Raw genomic sequence first — 19,898 nt, forward strand, 5'->3', positions numbered from 1 at the left:
CAGAATCTTCTTCTTGACCTCCAGCCTCTCCAACAGAGATTGGGGCTAACAACCAGGCTAGAGCATCAACAAATGGTTTCTGCCCCTCAATCTCATGCCACAGGAATTAAATTAAGAAATTTGATTGGTAAAATTTCAATTTAAAGGACAGCAGTAATATCTTTAAAATCATGATGAGTATGGAAAGGGAAAAAAATTACCCTTATCTTTTAAACTCTTACATATTAGAATTAGGGCATCGGGAGATCTGGATGTGAACCTTGGCTTTAATAATTATTTGGGGCGTGACAATGGGAAAATCCATGAACCTCTTTGAGGGAACCCGTTCGCTCACTTGTAAAATGGGAGGCACCATCTCTTCACTTTGTGCCTCTGAAGCTTTTCACGAGGAAAACATTCTCTAACCGCTCGAGTATTAGTGAAATGTACCTGTCAATCTAACAAGGATCAGGTCATTTACATGGCTGTTCTCTGGCTGGGATGAGCTGGCAAAGAGATCCTGGGATACAGTATGTTCTGAAATACTGGATTGTGTGAAGATCAATCTGAGATGTGTCATCCCAGGATCAGAGTGTGAGAACCATGGCAAAGGTTTTATGGGCCTTCAGGAACCCCCACTAGCACCATGGGTCCTCCTGTGTGCCTATCTCCCTCAGGATCTCTTTGAAAGGATGTTCAGGCTGTGGAGCTGAAACAGAATTTCCCTCACCCCAAAGTCAGAGAGATAGACAGACAGACTGACCCAGGGGCCCCTACCATCAGTCCATGCTTCGTGGATAGAAGCTTTCTGTCCAAACTTCTCTGCCAGGTGATCCAGCCGTTCTAGCCGCCGAATCACGTTGAGCAGCCACTCTTCAAAGCCCTTCTCTGCTTGTTCCAGGTGCTGCCAAGAATTGTTGATGTCCTAGAAATCAAAGCATTGAAAGAGATCATTCAGAGTCACTGAGTGAATGAAAGCTCACTTTCATGTTCATGGAGAAAAGACAAGGACAGAGAGATTTGGGCTAAGATACCCTATTGATCCAACTAAATCAGGAAATGAAAGAACAGCAAGCAGGCCATTAACCTATTCCATGACATTGGAAGAGCCCTTTGATTACCCAAGAAGGGGCTCCTGTGTAAGAACATTTTCCTTTCACTGTTAGGTCGATCTTGGGATCAAATGACTCTTGAGGCTGAAGGGACTTTAAAACGAAATTATCTGGTATTTCATGTGACTAATGAGGTAACATGGGCCCAGAGAAGGGAAGTCACTTGATGAATACCATGTAAACAGCCTTAGAGGGATTCAGCTTCTGATTTCCAAATCCCAGGCTCTTTCCCAAACACCCAAAGGAAGACAGTGGTCGTGAAAGAAAGTAGTGATTTTCTGAGCAGTCACTTACTGACACCATCTTGCCCTCAGAAGGCATGAAGGCAGGGCGGTTGCTCAGCCGCAGCTTAGTCTGCAGAGTATTGAAGTTGATCTCCAGCTGGCACTTCTCCTGCACTTTGGGTGGTTTGTGCACCCGCCGGTAATCACGGAAGTCCTCGAGCTTCTGCTGCATCTCTTGGATGGTCTTCTGAGGCACACGGTCTTCTAGCCAAGGAATGGTACGTCGGATCCACACCAGCAGCTGTGGAGTCAGGGAAAGTCAGGTTTGTGCTTGTGAGGCTATAATTTCAGGAGGATCTCCCTCTCACACATGTATATACATTGACCTATGGCCATATGTAAACAGTAGTGGGTCTGGCCCTTCCCTTCTATTCCCAAAGGGGACACTTACATCACTAGCCAGCTTCTCATAATCCTCCATCAGGTGCTCATTCTCTTGATTGACAGCCAGCACTTTGCAGATTCTGTTAGCCGCAGTCTCGGCCTAATGGAATAGGGAAGAGACACAGAGCCAGTCAGGGCTATGTAGAACATCTTCCCCAGCCCTTTTGTAAAGTTGCTGAGCTAGGTAACCAACTGCCCCCCCCCCATTCCCACCCCCTCCCAGTCCCCCTACCCTGCAGAATAAGGGGAAAGAAAGGAAGCAAGTCAGTCCCAAGCAAGATTAAGTCCTGAAAAACTCAAAGTCAAAAACCTCTGGCAGCAGCCGGAGTTCACTGACAAGTTCACTTGTCTCCTAAGGAAAACTCTTAGACTGTCCAGTTGTCCAAGATGAAACCCAGCCTCAACGTTGTTGGCTATTATTTCACCAGGTTAGGAAGAGATGTCCAAATGCCAGAAGATCCTGGCTAAAAGTTCTCTGCCCATCTGGACAGGCTCGGCATCTGGAGCTGACACCTCTATGTCAACCCCCATATTTTTCTTTTTGATAAATGAATTTACCTGACAGCCTGGCATGCCATTAAGAGGAGGTTGGGAAATGCTGGGCAGGGTTTATTTTCTCAAGGGGAGCCATGTCCCCAAGAGACATATATGGAACCATTCTAAGATCTTTAGATGTGAAAGGGATGGGATAGGTCAGCCTGGAGGGTCTTCTTTCAGTGGCCCAGCTAAGTGGACAGCCTGTACAGTGCCTTAGAGTCTGAATGCACAGTACAAGAACTGTGTCCCTTTCCCTCACACAGCCTCAATATTCTCCCAGAAGAATGTACTTCCTATGGGAAACACAAGGAAGTATAATTATCCTCAGGGATGAAGGGGTACACAGTCACAGAAATTAAAGAGATTGAATTCAAGGTAGCCTCTTCCACATTGGGGATGATTGAGCAACATCCTGAAAAAAATCTGGGGGCAACTGGCCTGGCCCTATCCTTTTGTTCTCCCTATGGCCAGAGCTGCTTTCTTCAAAAGATCACAAAACAAGAAACTTAAGGAAGGAGAGGGAAACCACACAGAGAAAGGAAAGTGGAGAGAACAGGTACCTTTCAGGAAGCACAGAAAGGATCCAAGAGGAGGACTTGAAAGCCAGACAGCAACAGAAATAGTGAGGAGGGTCTACAGAAGGATGGGGAAGGAAAACAGAAAAGGCTAGGGAGGTGAGCTACCAAGGGCCTCCATAATCACCAACTCCAATATGGAAATCAATGGCTTGAGCTAAGTGTCCTCCCCGGCCCCCACCCCCACTGACACAGCTAGCATCCCAGTGCAGCCAAAAGGAAGCCTGCAGCAAGAACTGGGGGTATGTGTGCATGCACACATATGCCCACAATCACACACACATTCTCGGGCACACTGGCACATGCTGCAAGATGCTAACAGAAGCCAGAGCACCAGCCATGCAAGGAGTGCGATGTATAAGCCAATGCAGAAAAACTCTCCAAAGAGAATGAAAGGGGAAGCACCGACACAATGTAGTCTCGGCTGGAGGGATGAATGTTAATCCTTAACCTTTGTGCAAAACAGAAGTTGCCCAAAGTGTGTGAAGATGCCACGTTGTGTAACCTCCCCTTTTCTTCAGCTACCATTCATTCCCAATCCAATAAGACTCTTAATAACATCTACAGAGCTGACAATGGAAGCTGAAAGTCGGGAACTGTGTCACTGCAGGCAACAGAACAAGTGTGGTGCCCTCCCACCTCAAGGGGAAATCCCTACAGGCATTCTCCCAGTGATAGCTGACCAGGAAGGATTGAATGGAGGGACAAGAGCTATGGAGCTAGACTCTTTGCCAGAAAGAACTGAGAGTATCCACACTGTGGCAACACGATCCCATTCCTCCTATACCAGAAGCAAATAAAGGACAGGTCTAGTAATGCTATGGGACAGCACAGCAGCGCTCTCCCCTCCCTCCCACATCGGCGCATCATAGATTCCACCTTAACACTTGGTCAGCCCATTATCCCAGAGTTCCCTGTAAAGTATATAATTTGCCATCTGGAAAACCTCTGGATTTCCTTTATGATCCTCTATCCCAAAGAACAGGCAGAGAAGTTGGAAGTGAGAATCAAATAGCACAAATAGGTTCTTGGGAAAGTCACATGGTATTGAAATGACATCCACGTCCTCATTTCAGTCTTCCAACAACCTATTTGCCCTTCCCCACAGTCCACTTTCCAATACCCAAATCTAAGCAAAATCACAGAAGCCAAACTGTCACAGGAGCCTTGTCAAGTAGGAGGCCACCTGATGACTAAGAGAAAGAAACCTAGCTTTCCACAGAACTTGTGCTAAGAACTGAATACTTATCCATTTTAAGAAGGACGACAGAGTATCAAGAAGATTACAGGCTCCCTGTTTTGGGTTGATCTGTTTGGACTACAGTGTCTCCTCTCCAAGCTTCTGGAGCTTGGAGGAGGCCATGACTGGGAGGATAAGGAGTCTCAAGACAGCTGAACTTAAGTGAGCCTCTGGCTTCAGTTATTACCAGCCATTCAGACCACATTACAGCAGCTCTGAAGTCAGGAGAGCCAAACCTGGCCTACCGGTTTCTTCTTTCCTCAACCTCCATGAAAATCTAGGCTGGGATAAGGTTAGAATTCATGATAAAATGAACTGGTGTTTTTTGTTGAATTATTAATTCCTCCATGGCTTTCTGAGGGCATTGTGGCTCTAGAATGCTTTGAAGATAAGCAGAGAACTGAACCAAGGAGGAATAGGAGGCAACATTTCTAAAATTTTGTGAACTTGTAGAAAACAGAATACCGTGAAAAGCTGTTGTTCAGATGCCACCCAGAGCTCTTATACAAATGCAATGGCAACAGTTCACATCCTTGGCATAAAGAAAGCGATGGGAGACTGTTTAATAGCTGTTGGAGGGGAATAGCTCTGGGATGAAATAAACACTCAGAAGGGAAGAATATCAACAGGATGCTTCCTCTGTTACTATCTTAAGATGTCAAAAGCAAACACAGACCTTTCTCATCATGTCAGAGAGAGAGGCTGGGATTAGTTGGAGCATCTCCTCCCCAATCATATCCTGGTGCCCAGGGATGAGGCAATCACACTCCGATCCCAGCCTAGAAATCCTTTAGAAGGAAGCAACAAGAGCACCAGCCCCGCTCACTCTGTGGAGCTCTATTGCTCCTGATGGGGCAGAAAATGTAGAGTCAGATACAAGCCAGAGTGACTTCCTAATACAATCTCTACCCTGGTAAATGCTCTCACTGGAGATTTCTCACAGGAACACAGGCCTGGCTGCAGCATCAAGGGCTCCCCTACCCGAAGCTCACCTTTTGAGCCCCCGAAAAAGCGTGGTAGAAGCAGGACACGTAAGTCATGATGGCCTTCTCATCGGGCCTCAGAGTGCCCACAATATCTGCGCAGAGAGAGAGAGAGAAAAAAGGCAGGAGAGAGTGAAAAGTGCAGGGGCAGCAGCCGGAGCCAGGGCCCTGGGCTCATGCAGGAGAAGAAAACAAGCATTTGCTCTGGACTGGAAACCAAACCCCAGCTTGGCTACAAGATTGTGATGTGTGTGCCTGTGTGGCTCCTCCTATCTCCACAAATTGGTTTCCCAGATTCAGGTGGTGTGAATGTGGACAAAAGAGCTTTAAAATGACGAGTTCCATTTCCAACCACACCTTTCAATGCTGGACATCTGCCTGGATGATGGAAAGGGGGAGGTGAAAGAAACAGGACTATGATGGGGCTGGGCAAGCCCCAGACTCAATGCCTACAATTGACATTTTTCTATGCCCAATGATGCAGTCTGACTGGCTCTGCTGGCGGGAAACACAACAGTCAAGTACCAAGGGGAAGGGGAATGGTTTCCAGTCAGCAAAAGGCCACTGCCATCTGCAAGAGAAACAAGGTGAGCATGGGAGGCTGCAGGGGCAGAGGGACAGCGAGGCAGGCCCAGCCCTCTTCGTCGGGTACCTTCTGGGCTCCCGAAAAGGCATGGTAGAAGCTGGACACATAAGTCATAATGGCCTTCTCATCAGGACGGGCTGTGTTCACGATGTCTGAAAGTGAACAACAAGGGTTAAAGCAGCCGGTGGAGGGTAACCTGTTCACTGGGGTGGGGGCTGAAGGGAAAGAGAAGAGAGCACAGGGGTGCCAGGTTCAATGACATACCAGGAAAGCGGTTGGCTGCGGCTGCCTAGGAGACAACATTAGTATAACAGAAATGCTCTGGGCTCTACTCCCACTAATGAGCTATCTCATCTTGGTTCAGCTCCGTCCCTCTTTGGACCTCAGATGAACCCTCAGTAAAATGACAGGACCAAACAAGATGGTCTCTATGGCCTGATATCCTCTGTGTCCTGTCTCACTGGTATGGTATATAGGAAACTTTTAAGCTTGCACATAAAAAAAAGACCAGATCAGAAGGATTGCTCACCAAGGCCCATTTCTCTGGAAGAACAGGACCATCATATCAGATAATTGATCACTGATGGAACAGGGCTGCTCCAAAGGAAGCTTTCTCCTTTCAGGAGAGCTCCCAAGGTTTGTGGGTTTGTTTTTTTTTCCCCCAAGTCATTTCAGTCTAGTCTAACTCTTAGTGATACCACTTGGGATTTTCTTGGCAAAGATACTGGAGCAGTTTGCCATTTCCTTTTCCAGATTGTTCCACAGATGGGAAACTGAGGCAAATAGGGTAGTGACTGGTCCTAGGTCACACAGCTAGGAAGTATCTGAGGCCCTAGCTGAACACAGGAAGAGAAGTCTTTCCAACTCCAGGCAAGGCACCTTATCTAATGTGTCAATTAACTGCCCCTCCCATGGTGAAGGAAATAGGAAACTCCCAAGGCCAAATACTGCCCAGGGGGAAAAAACGACCAAGCTCCACTGGCTCTGAAAGCCATACAGCAGGAAGAGCAAATGGTTTATGGCTGTCTGCCTTAAGGAAGGGATTCCTCTGACCTCCAGCCAATATGGACAAAGGGTTGAGATGTGCATCTTGTTTTGTTGCTGTCTGACTCCATCAACCCAACTGGGATTTTTTTGACAAAGATACTACAGGAGTTTGACGTTTCCTTCTCCAAGCAAACTGAGTCAAACAGGGTGAAGTGACTTGTCCAGGGTCACTCAGCTAGTATGTTTCTAAACTCAGGAAGAGTCTTCTTCGCACTGAATCATCTGGTAGTACCTAGCACCTTGCTTAGAAACTAATCAAAAAAAAGTTACTAAAGAAACTACCCCCCCCCAAAAAAAGGACTTTAAAGTCTTCCATGCAAATTCAGCCTACACTTCAGAAATCAAGTCCTACTTTCTCTGATACCCTATCAGACATGGACTTTTCTCCTTTCTCTGACACCTTTTAATGCTCCCATGCAGACTACAGGTTTCAAAAATCAGCCTGAAAACCACTGAGGTGCAGCCTAAATCAGAGTCAAATGTGTCTGAGAAACGTGTAACAAAGCAAAAATAACAGAGGTGATGGTAATTTGTGGTCCTCCGAGTCCTTGTGCAGCCAGAATGCTGAAGGCTCTGTTTCTGTCGAAGTTGACATCATGGATCTTCATTCTGCCATATGACATGGAAACGCACGCTTCTCTGTTTTATGTGTTTGTTCACTTTATTTTAACTTATTTTATAATGAAGTACACCTTGAAAAAAGGGGCAAAAAGTAGGTCCTCAGTGCAGACTTGATGCACAAATGTCAAAAGAAAGGTCAGTAATCCAAGTGCTTACCCTCAGCATCCAACATCTTGGGGATGTCCAGATACTTCTCAGCAACTTCAAAAGCATTGTTCAGGTTTGTGACAGGGTCATCCTGGAGGGAACACAAGAAGGTGAGTGATCTACCAGGGCTGGGAGTACAAGTGATTTTGAGGGAGGAAAGAGACAGGAGAAAGAGGGCAATCTTAGGCTCCTCTCGTGCTGTGACCTATTCTAAGTGTTTGCTCTTAACATCACCAGTGTTGGTAGAAAAAGGTGGAAGACTGCGCCAATCAGAGGGTAAAGCTCATCTTAGAAGTGCCTGGGGAAAACGAGGCACTGATAAGGAATCCACACAATGGCATCTCCACACATCAGATCCTCCTTCACTCTCCTCCTCTCCCACCCTCCAAGAGCTATCCAAGGTAAAGGACCAAGTACTAAAGGAAGGCATTCAAGGCCTTGCCCAATATGGTCCCCAGTGATCCCCTTGGCTCTGGACAATCCCAATTTTTCATTGTGCTCTCAACATAACTACCCATGTTCCTGCCTCCAAAATGTTGTAAATTTGTGCCACAGGTCCAGGTTTCCTCTGGGCACTCTTTGCCAACTGCTCTTGCCTTCAATAGCTCCATCACTTTCTAATCTCCTATAATCCTGATTTTGCTGTCTGCACTTTTAGGTAGTGTCTCAGCATCTCACATAGGAACTGGAACATTTGAAGAGATGAGAAATGTCTAAAGGATGGACTTCTAATGGAGCAGGGCTATCAAAGACCCAATCAGGACCAGGCTTACCTGTCCCTGACTGGGCCTATGACATGCCTTTAATAAGTGGCAGAGGCAGATCTGGCAGGATAGCTTAGTTGGACAGGGCCTAGTTTTAAATGAATAACAAAGCCTCAGGATTTCAAGAGTGAGGCAGTATCTACAATGGAGCCACAAATGGACGATTTCTTTCCACAATGATCTATGGAGCCTAAGCAATGCTAGGAGAGTCCAAGGGAAACTGGAATTTTAAAGCCGGTGGCAGTGTTCCTGGCACTCAGCTGTGGGATAGGTTTTACAGGTGGGGCAAATAGGGCTCAGGAACCTACCTTCCGTAGCTTGTCATATTCTATCAGCTCTGGCCTGTGCCTGTGGATCAGGGCATTGAAAGCAAGACCATCCTTCCAGCTGAGAAAGGAAAAAAAAAAAAAAAAAAAAAAAAAAAAAAAAAAAAAAGATGAGTATGAGTCTTCTCTAGTACCTTAGGAACAGATTTTACTAAAAGCCTTACATCTAGTGACTAACTCTAAAAGAACCAGGAGACACAGTGCACAGAGCTAAAAGGCCCTCAAAGACCATCAAGCCGATTTTCTAACCTTACAGATGAGGAAACCAAGGAGCAGAGAATTAAGCAACTATACTAAGAAGATCACAGAGGTCACTCTGTCAGGTTCAGAGTAAACCGACCAAATGAGGAGTGAAACTCAAGTCCTCTGAACACAAAGCCATCACTATTCTTTCCACTAATATAAAAATGGCACAATGGATAGAGTGCAAGACTAGGAGTAAGGACAACTTGAGTTCAAATGATGCCTTGGAGACTTACTAGCTGTGTGGTGTTGGTTAAGTCACTTAACTTCTTTGTATCTATTTTGTCACTTGTAAAATGGGAGTAAAAATAGCTACCTCACAGAGTTGCTGTGAGGATCAAACGAGTCCCTTATGCTCTTGTTAAAGTTGTCCTCCGTTAAATGGCAACTAGTGGACCAGATGGTGTCCAGCTTCCAGCTTTGAATCCTCATCAACCCTCTAACCTCTGAGTGTTACTTTCACATCCTAGATTCTGTATCCAATGAAGATAAAGGATTTCAATAACAAGGAATGATGCTATTTCAGAAACATGGTTTGACAAGCTGTCCTGTCTAGGTTTGTTGTGCACTCACTGAGAGGCCCCTCCTTCCCACAGCCTCAGTTTTCAGGGCTTACCTGATGTGGAAATTCTGCACGTTGACATTCTTGTATGGAGCAGTCTTTCTCTGACACCACAAGAGGAGACCCTCCTTGGCAGAGGTCTCTATGAGACAGACAAAGAAGTGAAAATGAATGGCAGACTCTGATCCCCAGCTGCCACAGCTCACCAACCCAATAATGACAGCAATGATTTTCTACATATCTAATTCCATACCAATGGCCTTGTTTCCTCTCTTGGGAGTCATTTAGCAGTCCTTCACTCCCTTTTTCAGTCACCTTAACCCTTCTTATTCCATTTTAGGCACTGGTCCCATGGGTATAATCAACTTCCTTTTTCAGGGAAAATTTAGTTCAAAATCACCTCCTACAGAAAACTGATGTCTCACACTTCTCTACCTGATCATAATCTTTCCTCATTCTCATTTCTTCTACCTTGTGATTCCCCACCAGTTCTCCATCCTCACTGTGACTTCCACTTTCTCAGTTCCTCACTTCCTGATATCTCCACTTGCCTCCCTTTTCTAGTTCAATTCCTTGGTATATCCTCTCTCCACTATCACTGATTTCTCATCTCCAAACTACTACTGATAATTTCCTGCCAATTCCCAGCTCTGGGTGATTCCTTCACTCTTATTCGCAGATAGTTGAATAGAACTGGAGGAAATCATGAAAACATGTTGACTAGGCCCTCATTAGATAAATATTCTATTCTTCCCTAATTAGTTTATTATGCCACAGTTCCTGTCCCAATTGTTCTCACCTCTCCTCTCCTTGCTGAGAGTTCCCCATTTTCCCTATCACTCAGATCCCTATCACCTCCAATGAAGAGGTGGCCATCTCCCCTCTCTGAAAATTGAAGGCCATTAACTCATCGTATCTTGTTCTGTGGCCCACACTCAATCATTCCCCCCCATACACACACCTGGTTTCATGGTCATTCCTCATGGAAAAACTTTCCTCATTTGAAAAACCTTGGAAGATACAGAAGAACTACTGAAGAATACTGTCTTGTCCTTAGGTCTCCTCTTTTTCAAAGCTGATCAAAGTGCTTTCCTCTCTCTTTGAATTCTGCTTTCCAAGCTATTGATCCTCTCTGAAAAGCCTTTTTTCAAGGGTGAGCTTTTTGGCCTTGCTGAGTTTTCATGATGCTTTTCACCATCACATCAGAGTCCAAGTTATAGCTATTCATAAGTGGATGTGCTCCCCCAGAGTTCTGCCCCAAACCCCCTTCTCCTACTACTCAGTACACCCTTACTGATTTCATCAATTCCAATGGGCATCATTTCAATGCAGATGAATTTCCAGTCTTGGGCTTTCTGCTAAGAAAATTAACAGATCTAGCTGCCTCCTGTATCCCTCAACCTGGATGGCTCAATATCAATTAATTAATCTTTCCTTTCAAATTATCCCTTCTCCTTCCTTACCCATTCACTTGGACTCATAATCTTAGCTGTCATCCTTGACGTCTCATTCACACTCACTACACTGATTCAAATCTGGTTATTTTTCTCTTCACCATATCTTTCATACAAGTCTCCACTTCTCTTCTGATACAACACAGCTGCTTCCTGTTACGGGCACTGTCACTTAGAACATTTCCATCAGCTCCAGTCTCTAATCATTGTCCATTTGGCTGTCAAGGCCTGACTGTCACCCACTCTCATCAGGATGTCTCTCATGGAAGACTCTTCACAGCCTGGCCTCTTTCCATTTTTCTAGTCTTCATATAGCTCAGACTCTTCATATAAGCAATGGCTTGCTATAATGGCCCATCTCCTAATACCATTTGCACCCATGGTTCCACAGGCTTAGTACTCTGTCCCTCAACTCTACTTCCTAACTTTTTTCCAAGACTAAGCTACAGGAATGTCTTCCCTTTCATATTTGCTTCTTTAGCTCTGTATAGATTGTGAGTATACAGAAATATCTATATGTTTCTCCCCTGATTAGATAGAATACATATACTTGTGAAGGCAAGGATTTGGGGGGAGGTCTTTGTTGCATACTCAGCTTTAGTACAATGACTAGAAGACAATAAGCTTAACAAGTACCAAAATATCATCTCTTCCTCTTCATAGCAATAAAATGAGGCATTATGATAAAATAAACTATCCCCCACCAAATAATAGTGGTAGAGGAGAGAAATATAAGTAAATTATTGTTTTTTCTAAGTAAATTCTCCCCCCTTCCCCTCAATTTCATTTTTAATTCCATAATTAAGGGAGAGACTTAGGGAGAAACCAGAAAATATAATTTGGTGGCCAAGAATGAACTATCCCTTACATCTTTTTATTAAATATTAAATTATTAAATAATTTTTATTAAGTATGTTCAAATATCATGTCTTTAAACTTCTATGGGCAAATATGTTGTTTAAATATATATTCTTGGTTTTAAAAAAAAAAAGTTAAATGGAGAAAAATAAATGTTTGTTAATTCCACGTCTGTTGTAACTTAAGCATGAGTGATAATACTTCTATATTTCTAAAGAATCAAGAACTGAGAGCCAAAAAGATTTTAAAATATCATCTAGTTCTGTTTCTGATATTTGGAAATTAAGGCAAAGGCATGGGAAGTGGAGGGCAAAAAATTTTGCCCAAGGTCAAGGGTGGTAAGCAGCAGAGTTTAAGATTTGAACTAAGCCTTATAGATTCCAAAGCTATTGTTCATTCTCCTATAAAAGCTGAATTCTTCTCTCTCTCAGATCCCTCAATGCAAAATGTTCTGTCTTCCCAGCCATTCCAAGACAAGACAAGTAAATGCAAGTGGCTGGATGGCCTCTGAGCTGAAGCAACAAGAAGGATGGAACTTCTTCAGAAGGGAAAGTTTGTGTCGCTATGCTGCCAACACATGGATCTATGAAGTTGGTGAAGACAAATGAGAATTTCTGTCCCAGCAGATTTGCCTAAGGAAATGCCCACTTCTGCAGACTAAGTGTATAAGGTTCTCAAAAGGATATAAAATGAAATTCTAGGTTTGTGTTGCCTAGAGGAAAAATAACGTAATATACATTAAGAGCCTGTGAGGTTAAGTGAGTCATCCTTAGTCCAAATCTCAGAAATCAGGACATAAAAACCCAACGTACTCACATTTCAAAAAATCCAGCTTAAATGATAGAAAAGAGCTACAGAATAATGGCTATTTTCCCTTTCTAATTAGGTGCCCTACTGAACTATGCTGGGTTTGGTATCTCTTTTTCCCCATATATATATATAACCAAACCTAGGAAGCCTGGAATGTGATCCTGCAGGTACAGGTGAGGCAAAGGAAAACAATTCCCTATACTGCTTCACTTTCACAACAAAGAAGGAAGCGGCAAGTCAAGACCAGTGGGTTCTGTTATGATCATGTACATGTTACCTCATCTCTATTCAAGATGCTAGATGCTATATTTGAAAAAAGAGCCAATTCCCAACAAGATACCCTACTGAAATAATCTCAGTAGAATACAATTTAAATAGGCTGGCAAAATGTTTGTTTGTATGTCTCACCCGGGACTGGGCTAGGCAGCTAACTCAGCAGCCTACAAATGCTTACCTTCCACAGAGATGTCCTGGATGGCAAATCGAAGGATAATGGTCCAAATCATTCCCAATGTCATCTTTGCATTGCCATCCACAATTTCTGAAAATAGCACACAAAAGATTCCTCAAAGTTATGAAAGTCTCCAAAAAGGTGCAATTCACCAGTCCAATCCCAATGCAAGCAATATGGTGTCTCTCATTCTCATCAGACAGGGAGTGAATGTACAGCTGTAGTTAGGGTTGAATATTTTCATACTTGGCCAGTATGACAATATGTTCTCTGTGATAGCATTCTATTATTTACTTCAAGGAAGGGTTCTGCTTAAGGGGCAATCACTGGAAAGTAACAGTTACACAATTTTTTTCTTTTTATAACTTTTAAAACAGAATTGGAAAATAAAACATGTGCTCAGCAGAACATCGAGGATTCAAAATATATAAAAATAAAGTATCAAGAAAAGATAAATAATAGCAAAAGAAATTCATAGCCACAAATGTCCATTTTCTTTACTTCTTTTGTTCTCTGCTAAGCACTTTTTAAAACTTTATTCTTTTTTCCTCGCGTTTATCTTTTCACCTCTCCCAAGTGGGCCATCGTTACGCACAGCCATATTTATATATATATACACATATACCTATATACACATATACCTATATATACCTATATATATATATATATATATATATATATATATATATACACACACACACACATATATACATCCAGACACATATTTTTATATACATACATATTCACACTCACCCACAGACCCATTCACATATACAAATATCTATATACACATACATACATAGTGCAACATGCATACACATCTACATATATATACATATTTACACGCATAAAACAATAATATTAGTAACATATAATGTAGATTCCTCTCGACTAAATCTCTTAAGTTTTGACTATATCTAAGCTCAATGATTACTAGCCATACTTTTAAAATTCTACTACTGATGACTGTTGAAATATTTTGTATATATCTGCTTCTTTCCTATCCCTGAAACTTGCTCTACTTTAATTCTCTTCATAACTTACCTTGCTATTAACTTAACCTCCCCCAACCCATGTATTTCTCCCTTGTCTCCTTCCCCCACTTTTGCTTCCCCTCTGTCCATTTCTTTCCCCCTTAATTCTTTATAGATTTTCGAGGGTGCTATGCCTTTCATGGTATATATGTAGTGTTGCCTATTTAAATTTTCCTGATGTGAGTAGGTTTTTACAACTACAAGCCCTATTCTTCCCCCCCAAAAATGCTTCTGTGTCTATTCTTTCTCTGTACCTCATTTGTATAACAATTATCATTTTTACCTTTTTTGGGTGGTTTTGCTCTTTAGAGACAGATCATACTCAACTCCATCCCAATCTTTCTTTTGAGTTACCCAATTGCCAATGTTGATATTAAAACATATGATATATATTTCCATTTAAAAAACAAACAATTTGTCCATGCTAAGTTCCTTGAAATTGATCTTTGATATGTTTTATATTGAGTTCAAGTTTGGTTGAAAGTCCTGCAAATCTTCAAGTTAACTGAATGTCTCTTCTTCTCCCCTCCCCCCCCCCCACTATTATGGATAATCTTGTTGGATATGATACCTTTAACCTCAAGTTCTTTTATTTGCTGATATATGATTCCAGGACCTGTGCTCTTTTACTATGGTTGCTGACTAGTCCTATATGATTTTAATTTGTAGCTTTAGTGTATCTAAATTGTTTTTTTCTTGTTTCTTGAAAATTTTTCATTTTTATCTGAGGGTTTCAAAATATAGTATAGAGATTTGACATGGTGATCAATGGATTTTTTTCCATTTCTACTTTCTTCTTATGTCCTATCACTCCAGGAAAATTTTCTTGGATTATTTCTTGCATTATTGTGGCATAGTTCTTTTTTTGATCAGAAGTTTCAGGTAATCCAACTATTCTTATATTTTATCTTTTGATCTGTTGTTTTCCTTATGTTTCACATTGTTTTATTTTTTCCATTCTTTATATTGTTTTGCTATTTCTTAGTCTCTTATAGTTTCATTTGCTTCTCCTTACCCAATTCTAATTTTCAGCATTATTTTAGTCTTTAAAGACTCTATTTCCTTTTCTAGTTGGTTAACTTTTTTTTTCCCCATAATATTTTTCTTGGATGGTTTTTATTTTATTTAGTTTTTTGTCTCTCATTTGATTTTAAAATTCTTTTTTGAATTCTTCTATAAATTCTCTCTGGGCAGAGCCTCATTTAACATTACTCTTTGAAGCAGAAAGAGACATATATGTGCCAAAATGTTTGTGGCAGCTCTTTTTGTTGTAGCTAGAAACTGGAGGATGAATGGATGTCCATCAGTTGGAGAATGGTTGGGTAAATTGTGGTATATGAAGGTTATGGAATATTATTGCTCGGTAAGAAATGACCAGCAGGAGGAATATAGAGAGGCCTGGAGAGACTTACATCAACTGATGCTGAGTGAAATGAGCAGAACCAGAAGATCACTGTACACTTCAACAACAATACTGTATGAGGATGTATTCTGATGGAAGTGGAAATCTTCAACATAAAGAAGATCCAACTCACTTCCAGTTGATCAATGATGGACAGAGGTAGCTGCACCCAGAGAAGAAACACTGGGAGGGGAATGAAAAGTGTTAGCACTAATATCTGTCTGCCCAGGTTGCATGTACCTTCGGATTCTAATGTTTATTGTGCAACAAGAAAATGATATTCGCACACATGTATTGTACCTAGACTATATTGTAACACATGTAAAATGTATGGTATTGCCTGTCGTCGGGGGGAGGGAACAGAGGGAGGGGGGGTAGATTGGAAAAATGAATACAAGGGATAATATTATAAAATATATATATATATATATATATATATATATATATATATATATATATATATATAATAAAAAAATAAAAAAATAAATAAATAAATAAAAATAAAAAAAAAAAAAACCATTACTCTTTGAGACAGAAGCTATTTTTAAAATTTTTATTTCAATGTCTTCCTCTGAAGAAGAACCTCATTCTTCTCTATTCCTACACAAAGTTTCTATGGTTATGTTCTTGGGAATATTAGTTTACACATCTCTAATTGTAAGGTGGGAAGGTGGTGCCTCTAGTTTTACTTCAGTTCTCCCCTCTGACTGGGAAGGCTAAATCAAAAACTCCTGCAAGTGTCTATCTACAGCAGTATAACATCCCTGCCCCTCCCAGTGTGCTGGTTCCTTTTCATCCAGGGACGAATCTCAGCAGCAAGCTGGGCCTGGCATTCAATTCAATTCAATTGAGTTTCACTAGGTTTTCTGGGACTCAGACCTCCAACTCAGGCCAGAAGGTGAAAGTGTCTGTGGTTCCTGCTGAGGATCCAGCCAAAGCCAGCTAGTCTCAGGAATCCCCACTTGCTATTTCTATGGAGCTAGCCTGGAAGTGTCTGTGCTTCACATGGGTTAATGGGTCTTTCTTGGGATCTTCTTCAGTTGTTTCTGGAAGACCCTGGTCTGGCCCAAGTCATGTTCCTCAGTCTATGTCCACCCCCCACGCAAATTTGTTATGTTTGTGAGAAAAATCTGGAGAGTTTGAAATTTACTGACCTATTCTACCATCTTTCCAGAATCCTCCTCCCTCCAGTTACATACTTTTTTTTTTTTTTTTTTAAATTAAAGTCAGTACTCTCAAAGTATGAAAAGCCACGCACTATCAAGGTATCTGACTTTGATAGTTTGAGTGCAGTATAATGACTTCTTCACTAGCAATATTGTCAGTACTCCAGAGCCCAAACTGACTAAGGCTATCTCATCTCATGATTTTTGTTCAGGTCATTTTAGTAACTCAGATACTATTCTATGGCTTAGCTAGCCCAACAGAACTTCTCTGGATGTTTTTTCTAAGTCTCCTCAAAGTCACTTCTATTTCTTGTTACTGTTTTTTTTCAACCAGGCTAACTTCTTAATTCAGTTGCAAGCAAGAGATTTACCATGGGCTGGGGGGGAGCGGGGGTTGAAAGAAAGTTGCACATGTGAATGGAGGCAGTGTCAAACAGAAAAGCTGACATTTTTAGGTTGAGCTTTTCCTCAAATGTAAACTGACAATTGCTTCTTCTTGTCTGGTTTGCCAAAAAATCTCCTCTTCCTCTTTCCTTATATATTTTTTTAATTAAAATGATACTTTATCTTTTCAAATACATAAGTTTTCAACATTCACCTTTGCAAAACCTTCTGTTCCAAAATTTTCTCCCTCTACCCAAAATAGCTAGCAATTTAATATAGGCTAAACATGTACAATTCCCTTCCTCTTTCTAATCCATCTCTGTTAACAGACTAGAATTTTAGCAAAATTCTGGCTATTGCTAGAAGCAAAATGCTAGAGCCAGGCCAGAAGCATACAAGGACAACAAATCTTGGGTTATGGATTCTCTCTCTCTCTCTTTTTTAAAACTTAACTTAAACCATTACCCCTCACTCCCCAGCAAACAACTTGCCTGCCAGGATAAAGACTCGGCATCCCTCAAAGAAATACCTCATAGTGATATTTGAAACAGCACAAATAAATTGTATTGGCATCTGGACCAAATTCCTTGATCTAGTCATTAATAACAATTAGTTTTCTTTGTTTTTCTAAAACTTGGGACAATATGAATATCCCAGGAAAGAAAAGTTGCATTGACTAAAATTTACTAGCTGTGTAGATTCCAAGCTGCTGGCTCCAATCAGCCTTCACCTCCTCTCGAATGTGATTGTGATCTCCATCATCTGTGGTCTCCTAAGCATTCTGCCACTGGACTTAGCGAACTTCCACTCCACAGTTTTTCTCTAACTATAGTGGGCTTAAGGAAAGACCTGCAGATCCTTATCCACAAAGGACAGAAGAGCAGAAAATGGATTTAAAACTGAAGCATGAGGTATTCAGGTTCTAGTTGAACAGTTTGTAAGTACTCAAGGGAGCTTGTTGATGGGGAGATTTTCACACAAGACTACGAGCTAGAAAAGCCAGCGCACCAGTATGATTGTATGGCCTGTCCTGAAGCCCCTCAATGAAAATGAGGACACATTCAATCTATCCTGTGCACTGGGGTAAGATCTAATAATTTACCTCTGTATCCAGGAACAAGCATCTGCTATTCCCTGAACCCAGGGGAGTTTGCCATTAGCATTTGTAAGAAATAAATGAATAACAGCCAACAAAGGATGAAAACCAATCTGAATGTGTTTCTATAAGTCTTCTTTGATGATAGCATTATTTTCCCAGTATAAAATTCATAGTTTCAGGATTATCCTGATCCACTCTGTGCCAAATTGAACTTCTTGTCCCAATTCTACTCTCCAACCCTCCATCCCCAAAAGTTCTTTTCTTATATGAGAGCCATCGAAGTTCTACAAAGATATTGGGATCATTTCCAAAACATGGCAATGTTCTCTCTGTACCCATGCTGCTGACTCACAAATATAGAATTTTGACTAAAAGGACTGGGTATGAGGCCATGTCATCTCCCATGCCACTAGAAAAACCATGTAAAAGGGCATGTTCTACCAAAGTGGTTAGATTATTGTTTCCTTTCCTCAGAATTAATATGAAAACACTTATTCTCCCCTTTACTATAACTCTAACAGGAAAGCAAATCATATAAGATTTCATAAGGTCAAATCAAGAAAACGTTTTATTAACACTGTGGAACATTCATGAAACTCCTTGGTTTTCCAAAATGAAATAACCAATATTAGTTATCCTGTATGCTAATATGACTCCATTATATATGCCTTATACTCACAGTTTGATGTGTTAGATCTAAAATCAAAAACCAAGCTGTCACTTGATCCTAGAGACCTGAGTTGCAACTCACCTTCAGCTCCTATGGAGACGAGCTTGACCCCTTTGCTTGCAATGAAGTCCAGGGCTTTGTTTACATTGTTAATTTTGTGCACTCTCATTTTCCCTCGTTCAGGTTTAGGTAACCGTTCCCCTGCAGAAAGGGAGGGGGAGAGGGAGAAGACAGAAAACAGTTTTTTGAGTTCCGTGAGCAACTTCCTCTCTCCAAAGCACTGAAAACTCCCCCATCCCAGAATAATCCCCCGAGCTGCCAGAAGTTCACCTCAACTCAATGTCACTGCTGGAATTTCATTCTTCTCTACCACAACTATTTTCTGGGGTGGTTTCTACAGTTTTTCTGATCAAACATCTCTCATCGTCTGTTATAGCCTTACCTGAAATAACCTCTAAGAGGAGCATGAGTTTCAGTCCATCTCGGAAGTCCTCGTCGATATTTTCGATCTGGGTGCCAGCTTTCCTCAGGTGAGAATTGCACCATGCTGTGAAGGTCTAGGGAAACCAAAAACACTGGCTTAGGGTACAGTATATTTATTTACAATCACAATTCCAGATAGCCTTTAAGGGGGTCAATTTACCTTCAATCAGATAGTCCAGGGCCAGCTATAATTCCTAACTAAGGAAAGAGCACAATGCAAAGTGTCCCAAGATGTGGTCTTCAGAACCAAAGTTCTCATCATTAAACCTAGCCTGCTCGTCTGAATGCCCACCCAGATATATATGGTAAAGGTGCCCTACCCCCCCAAAAAGTAACTCCCTGAAGTCTCATGAATATTGGAGCTAGAGGAGCCCTTATCACATCACATGGAATAGAAAAGGGATGCCAGAGCAGGAGTATTCTTTAAAGGTTATCTACTATTCTAATCTCCTCATCTTGTAGCTGAAGGGAGAAAGATGAAGGTATTTGCAATATATTATTGAAAAGAGCAGGGGCAGCTAGGTGGCACAGTGGATAGAGCACCAGCCTTGAATTCAGGAGGACCCGAGTTCAAATGTGGTCTCAGACACTTAACACTTCCTAGCTGTGTGACCCTGGGCAAGTCACTAAACCCCAGCCTCAGAAAAAAAAAAAAAAAAAAAAAAAAAGAGCATGCAATTTGGAGGCAAAAGAAATT

General features: G+C 41.7%; 1 protein-coding gene across 2 annotated transcripts in view; it reads right to left on the reverse strand.

Annotated features, from left to right (window-relative positions):
- ACTN4 (actinin alpha 4) overlaps positions 1-19,898 on the reverse strand; it is a 79,566-nt gene that overhangs the window by 12,733 nt on the left and 46,935 nt on the right. Inside the window, exons 2-11 of one of the 2 annotated variants that reach the window (XM_074277863.1) lie at positions 19,161-19,275; positions 18,800-18,919; positions 12,967-13,053; positions 9,445-9,532; positions 8,568-8,646; positions 7,505-7,586; positions 5,747-5,832; positions 1,767-1,859; positions 1,386-1,616; positions 757-904 (exon numbers count right to left, since the gene is read on the reverse strand). In XM_074277863.1, the coding sequence (XP_074133964.1) occupies positions 757-904; positions 1,386-1,616; positions 1,767-1,859; positions 5,747-5,832; positions 7,505-7,586; positions 8,568-8,646; positions 9,445-9,532; positions 12,967-13,053; positions 18,800-18,919; positions 19,161-19,275 (1,129 nt within the window). Of the gene's footprint in view, positions 1-756; positions 905-1,385; positions 1,617-1,766; positions 1,860-5,103; positions 5,190-5,746; positions 5,833-7,504; positions 7,587-8,567; positions 8,647-9,444; positions 9,533-12,966; positions 13,054-18,799; positions 18,920-19,160; positions 19,276-19,898 lie in introns of both variants that reach the window. The other variant, XM_074277865.1, reaches the window with a different exon arrangement.

The sequence above is a fragment of the Sminthopsis crassicaudata genome, chromosome X, assembly GCF_048593235.1.
Source record: "Sminthopsis crassicaudata isolate SCR6 chromosome X, ASM4859323v1, whole genome shotgun sequence".
NCBI classification, from domain to species: Eukaryota; Metazoa; Chordata; class Mammalia; order Dasyuromorphia; family Dasyuridae; genus Sminthopsis; species Sminthopsis crassicaudata.